This window comes from Cicer arietinum, chromosome 5, assembly GCF_000331145.2.
Source record: "Cicer arietinum cultivar CDC Frontier isolate Library 1 chromosome 5, Cicar.CDCFrontier_v2.0, whole genome shotgun sequence".
Classification (NCBI taxonomy): Eukaryota; Viridiplantae; Streptophyta; class Magnoliopsida; order Fabales; family Fabaceae; genus Cicer; species Cicer arietinum.
The window spans coordinates 64090901-64096715 of record NC_021164.2 but is presented as its reverse complement, the minus strand read 5'-3'; the positions used below and the strand labels follow the sequence as shown (position 1 = coordinate 64096715).

The following is a 5815-nucleotide window of genomic DNA, read 5'->3' as shown; positions in this document are numbered from 1 at the left end:
TCTTTCCCTCCCCGGTCTCTGTCAATTGTTCATATCTTGTCGGCTCTGAAGCACGACTACACTATTTTGTTAGGTGTACATGTACCAATGGTTGGTAGGAGAATGACTTCAATGAGGCAGAGAGGAACTTTTAGGAGTTTTAGAAATTGTGTTTTGTTTGCTTATGTGATATTTTTTTTTGTAATTTACTGATGCTCTTTCCTTTTATTTTTATTATTATTATTTTCAAATTTTGTACTTACCATTGATTTTATCTGGCTAATTATGTTCATGTTTCTCTTTCATTTATGATTCTGCAGAATGTTAACAACAGAGAGTCTTTGGAGTCACGTCCGAGACCTGGTACTCAAGGGCGTGGGGTTAGGGGTGGTCGTGGAAATTTTTCACCTCATCGTATATTGCATGGTAAAATGGCTATTATGAACTATAACCTGTTTGAGTTTTTTCCCCACCTTTGCTGGTAGTTGAATAGAATGTAGCAGCATTTGACTAATTTTTCATCTTGAAATTTGTTAGTTGCTGTTACCTTTCCCGTAACATGTATTACTGGTAACTTCAATAGAAAGTAGTGATCTGAAGCTGTATTTCCAGTATGCAATTTACTATTATGATATTGTGTTTGACAGTATAATTGCTAAACTAAAACTATATTCTTTGGACCGTCTCTCAGATGCTCGCGGTGGCAAGAATCCTGGTACAGGAAAAGATAATGGGACCAACCAAGGGACCGCCAAGGGTGTGCCCCCTTTGCCTGATCTGCAAGAGACAAAGACCGGAGAAAAAAGTTCTGTAACAAGGTAAGTAGGTTGTATTTTAGCTGCCGTTGCTATCCTCTAATTGCTAGTTATCTTACATCAATCTGAATTTAAGTTACGAGTCGTGGTACATTTGGATCAAGCTACATAACTATGTACCATTTGCAGCTCTGTTCCAGCTATTGCCAATGGGCCTACAACAGTTGCATCTGGAACTACTAGTGCGGATACTGCCCCTTCATCGACTGGAAATGTGGACAGAATTATTACATCCGATGGTGGTAATAATAGTTTGGGTGACCATTTTCCTTCTGATAGTTCAGACAAAGGTGCAAAAGTTGCTTTTGGAAGTGAGGCAGTGTCTTCCACCAGTGTCTGTTTCTCTTCTTCAGATCCAGTACTGGTTCCATCGAATGATTCACGTTTCCCTGGCGCTGTTGGTGCAATTAAACGGGAAGTGGGAAGCCAACGTCCTCCTGGGGAATTAAATGTGGCCAATACTTCTGAGAGCAAAACTGCTGGTTAGGACATTTTACATTTTATACTCGAGTATAATTTTTTTGGTTTTGTAGTTTTTCAGTGTAACTAATGCAGAATTTTCCTCCCATAATTGTATGACAGCTTTTGAGACTGGCAGCTCTTTTCAAGGTAAGAATCAAGGAAAATCCCCCCCGATAGTTGCAAAGAATCAAGTTCCTCAGGTGTCATCTTCATCAACAGTAATGCATGGGACCACTTCAGTTAGCCGACCTTCCTCTAACCACAATAATCGATCACAACAAATAGTTGGCCTTCAGAAAGGTAATTCATACACCTGCTGTTTAAGAAGAAGGCTTTTGTGTACTGCATAGTCCATGTTCTTCACTCTCCGGTAGTATATTTTATGCAACAACTTGCCGTTGAGGCCAATCTTTGTTGTAGATGCATCGTGCATAAATATGTTAATGTATGTCTTATGCTTTTTACTCTTCTTCTTTGTTGTGTTTTTTCCTTCCTTGTCAAATGTACACAATACACATACAAAAGGACTTCTCAGTGATCATAATTGAATGAAGAATGCAGTTGAATTGCTAGTCTTATCCTGTGACTTCAGAAAAAAAGGGTTGGGATAGAAACTTTTTTTTTTCTGCTCAAACAGTTGAATTGACTTATGAAATCACTATGTTTGTGTGATATGGTAATGTGTAAGAGCATTAAATTACCTTGTGTTTTTTTCTTTCTATTTTTACTGCAGTTTTATCATGATGTTAACAGCATGATTGCATTTATGGAGAAAAAAAATCTTATATGCCTTGGTAATATTTGTCATGATGCTTAATTAGTCTGTATCTTATTGTGTTAGTTATTAAATGGTTAGAAAGATTTTGTCATAAATCGGTTCTATTGACTGTACTTACGTGCCTTTTGGTAAGTGCAGGCTTGTGTAGATTTGTCCGGATATACTGTTAATTGTGACCACACTTATTTCCCCCCTGCCCATTTATGATCATCGGCTGGCTTGATCTAAATTTTTAATGTTTTTTCTTTACAACAGTCGGTTCCAATAAGGAGTGGAAACCAAAGCCAACTAATACCATTAACCAGGGCTCTGGACCAGCTAGCGTAGTTCCTGAGTCTTCTGCCGTGTCAGCTGAAGCTGCCAAGCATTTACCGTCTGTGTCTAAGGTCCTTGATTCCGAGGAAGCTACTTCTGAACTGCAGAGGAAGCTGGAGGATTTACGTCTTCCACCACGTCAACATGTTATTCTTCCAAACCATATCCTGGTGCCTGATTCTGAAAAGAACAAGTTTAGTTTTGGGAGTCTGGGAATAAATTTTGGGGTTACAACAAGTTATGTTAGCAGCCCAGAGAGCGAAAAGAGTTCAACATCTCTTTCGAAAGTATCTCAGGCTGTTGAAGAAACTGCAGGGGAGCAGGCCTCAAGGTTGTAATATTTGGAGATTGTAGTTTTTGAATCTCATTTGCACACATTATTTGACCAAATCCAATCATCTCTTAATATGCTCCTAAAGTTTCCATTCTGCTTTGCATTTCCTGATAAGCATATCTGTTTATTTCTTTGCCAATGATATGGTGAACATGTTCTTAGTTTTTAGTAATTTTCTGTACTGTCCCCTTGACAAATCAAATATTTTTCTCCAGCAATCAAAATGCTTCAGTTACTTCTGTGGTGGGAGATTATTCTGAAAATCCACAACCATCCACTACTACTGTCCCCGACAATTTTTCATCATCCGGAGAGGTGGATGTAGCATCTGGTACTATTCAGGAGGATGATGAGTCCAAGCACGGCGGCACTATACCATCTGAAGGTAATGAATACTCAGTGGTGCATACTTCTCCGAACTACAATCTAGGTTTCATGCCCCCAATGTTGGAAGCACAGTCTGCACAAATTGATAATTCTGAGTCTCAAGCACGAGATATTTCTCGGCTTCAAAGCTATGTTGTGAGCCCTCTGACCTATCTCTCTCTCTCTCTCTCTCTCTCTCTCTCTCTGTTTACTGTTTAATTTACTTTGCATTTTATTGTTACAAAGTTAAATTTGATTGTTATCTTATTATAGGTTCATCAACAATTTGATCCAAATAATTACTACGCCCAGTTTTACCGTTCTGGTGCTGACAGTGATGGCCGTCTTTCTCCTTTACCTTCTGCTGGGGTTACAGCCAAGTACAATGGTGGTGTTGCAGTGCTTCCTACACCAAGTTCTCAGTCTCCTCAAGAGGTTTGCATTTTTAAGTAACAATTGCAGTTATTTAGATTTGAAGATTGTGTTATGTACTAATATAAAAGAAAACAGTTGTGTACATATATATCATCTTTATCTGGAAAACCAATGGAAACCTACAACAATTAAGGGATGCGAAAAATAAAAAAATTCGAGGGAGGTTTGTGTTGCTTTTCAACATATAGCGGAAGTTTGTGTAACGGTTGCTTAGGTGCTTGTGTTAGTTTACTCTTAAATTTATTCTCAACCAGCCGTGCAAAATGAAACACTCAAAAGTAAAGAATTATGTCTACAGTTTACTCTTTAATAATATATGCTTTCGTTTCTTTCAACTATTTTCAAATTTTTCTGCTCACATTTTTTTAATTTTATATCTGAATTGTATAAATATTAGGAAGCTTAGTTTGATTATCGAATAAATTTTATGAGAAATGCCACATTCTGATAAAGATATAATGCCATAGGTCTACTTCATAGCTCTCTCTATTTGGAATTTTCAATCTGAGCGATGCACAAAAACATGCTCTTTTTTTTGCCAAAATTTTATGTATTTTATGTTTTGAATGCAGGGAGCTGGCTTGTCCACAGCTGGTCAGACACCTCATGCGTCTCAAGCTTCTGGGCTCATGCAAAATTCAGTAGCTGCTCAGCAGCCTCTCCCAGTATTTCGGCCTCCGAGTGGGGTTCATATATCCCATTACCCTCCTAATTACATCCCTTACGGCCACTATTTTTCACCATTCTATGTCCCACCTCACGCAATTCACCAATATTTGGGCAACGGTGCATTTCCTCAACAACCTCAGGCAAGCTCTGTATATCCACCTCCTTCGGCTGTGGCTGCAAACGGAATGAAATATCCCCTTCCACAGTACAAACCTGGAACAAATGCAGCTAACTCGGCTCATTTTGCTATGCCGGCTGCCTATGGTGCATATGGCTCTTCCCCAGCTGGTGGTTATAATCCTACTTCTGCAGAAACTGCAGGGAATTCAAACTCTAATGAGGATCTCGGTTCCTCCCAGTTCAAGGATAACAGTGTATACCTCAATGGACAACAGGTTTCTTTCTTTCAAATTCCACCATCAATTAAGTTTGGCTTCCATTTGCAAATTTTCCCGTTGTACTTGGTTCATGATTATAATTCTAGAAAGTTCTACATTTGACGATAATTATATGCTGTTTTCCACTGCAGAGCGAAGGTTCGGCAATGTGGGTGGCTGCATCTGGTCGAGACATTTCCAATTTGCCAACCAGTTCATTCTACAACCTTCCACCGCAGGGTCAGCATGTGACTTATGCCCCAACACAGGCTGGCCACGGCAATTTTGCTGGCGTCTATCACCCTGCACAAGCAGTGACAGCTGGAACAGTTCATCCACTTCTGCAACAATCCCAGACAATGGCCGGAGCAGTTGATATGGTAGGTCCTGGTGGCAGCGTTTATCAGCAACCTCAACAGCATGCACATCTCAACTGGCCAAGTAACTACTGAAAAAGACTTGGTGACAGATAAACAAAAGATAAATTGATCCTATCTAGGGCAACATTTTTGGAAACTCTAAAAAATATTGCTGGAGTTCCGTGTGGCGTGACATGGCGATTAGCTGCATTTGAGTGTAAGAAAGTTGAAAAACTTGCCAATAGGATGTTCTCTGATTGCTTGGGATGAGGATGTGAAGGTACTGTCCTCATGTAAACTGATATTTAACCATTAAACTTGAAAAAGTTAGAAACAATTGCAGGCTCTCTCTTTTTCTTTTTTTTTGGTAAATTAAGGTATCCCCGTGCACAACTGGGGAGATAGGCCCTCTCTCTTATTTTGCTCCTGCTAGTTTGTGTTATGATTAATTCCTTGTCATAGCTATAAGCTTTCCCCATCTCTTTTACAATTATCCTTGGACTCTCATTTAGAGTTTTGTTGGGTAGTGAGAAAATGTTTATTCTTGTTTTAGTTTAAGTTTTTTAGAGTTTGGAAGATATTGGTTGGTGGGGAAAGTTTTTTCTGTTGCCTTTTTCTTCTCTTTACCTGTAAAGTAAATTTTGATAGCATGAAAATTATTTACTAAAGCTGTTCTAATGCTATGGATAAAGCAAATTGTCATTGTTGCAGTTAACTTGTCATAAAAAAAGCTGTTGATGTTAACTCATACATGACATTGTAGTTGATGCATGGAAAACAGGAAAGTGTGTGTCTTACAATTTGGGTAGAGATTCTTTAGTTCCATACTGCTATTTATTCTAATTGTAGGAAGCTCAATTTTGATAGATTTCTCAAAAGAAATGGAGGGCTTTATTATTTATTATTTTACCTTATAGTGTCTTTAA

The 5815-nt window shown here is 38.6% G+C and overlaps 1 protein-coding gene across 2 annotated transcripts in view; it reads left to right on the top strand.

Annotated features, from left to right (window-relative positions):
• The window catches only part of LOC101498628 (uncharacterized), an 8667-nt gene extending 3068 nt beyond the window's left edge, over positions 1-5599 (top strand). For both annotated transcript variants that reach the window (XM_004502054.4, XM_027334462.2), the window contains exons 4-12: positions 300-405; positions 671-797; positions 924-1276; positions 1377-1556; positions 2290-2680; positions 2899-3205; positions 3323-3484; positions 4057-4548; positions 4683-5599. In XM_004502054.4, the coding sequence (XP_004502111.1) occupies positions 300-405; positions 671-797; positions 924-1276; positions 1377-1556; positions 2290-2680; positions 2899-3205; positions 3323-3484; positions 4057-4548; positions 4683-4982 (2418 nt within the window). In that variant the 3' untranslated portion in view covers positions 4983-5599. The remainder of the gene's footprint in view (positions 1-299; positions 406-670; positions 798-923; positions 1277-1376; positions 1557-2289; positions 2681-2898; positions 3206-3322; positions 3485-4056; positions 4549-4682) is intronic.
• Positions 5600-5815: the final 216 nt, after the last annotated feature.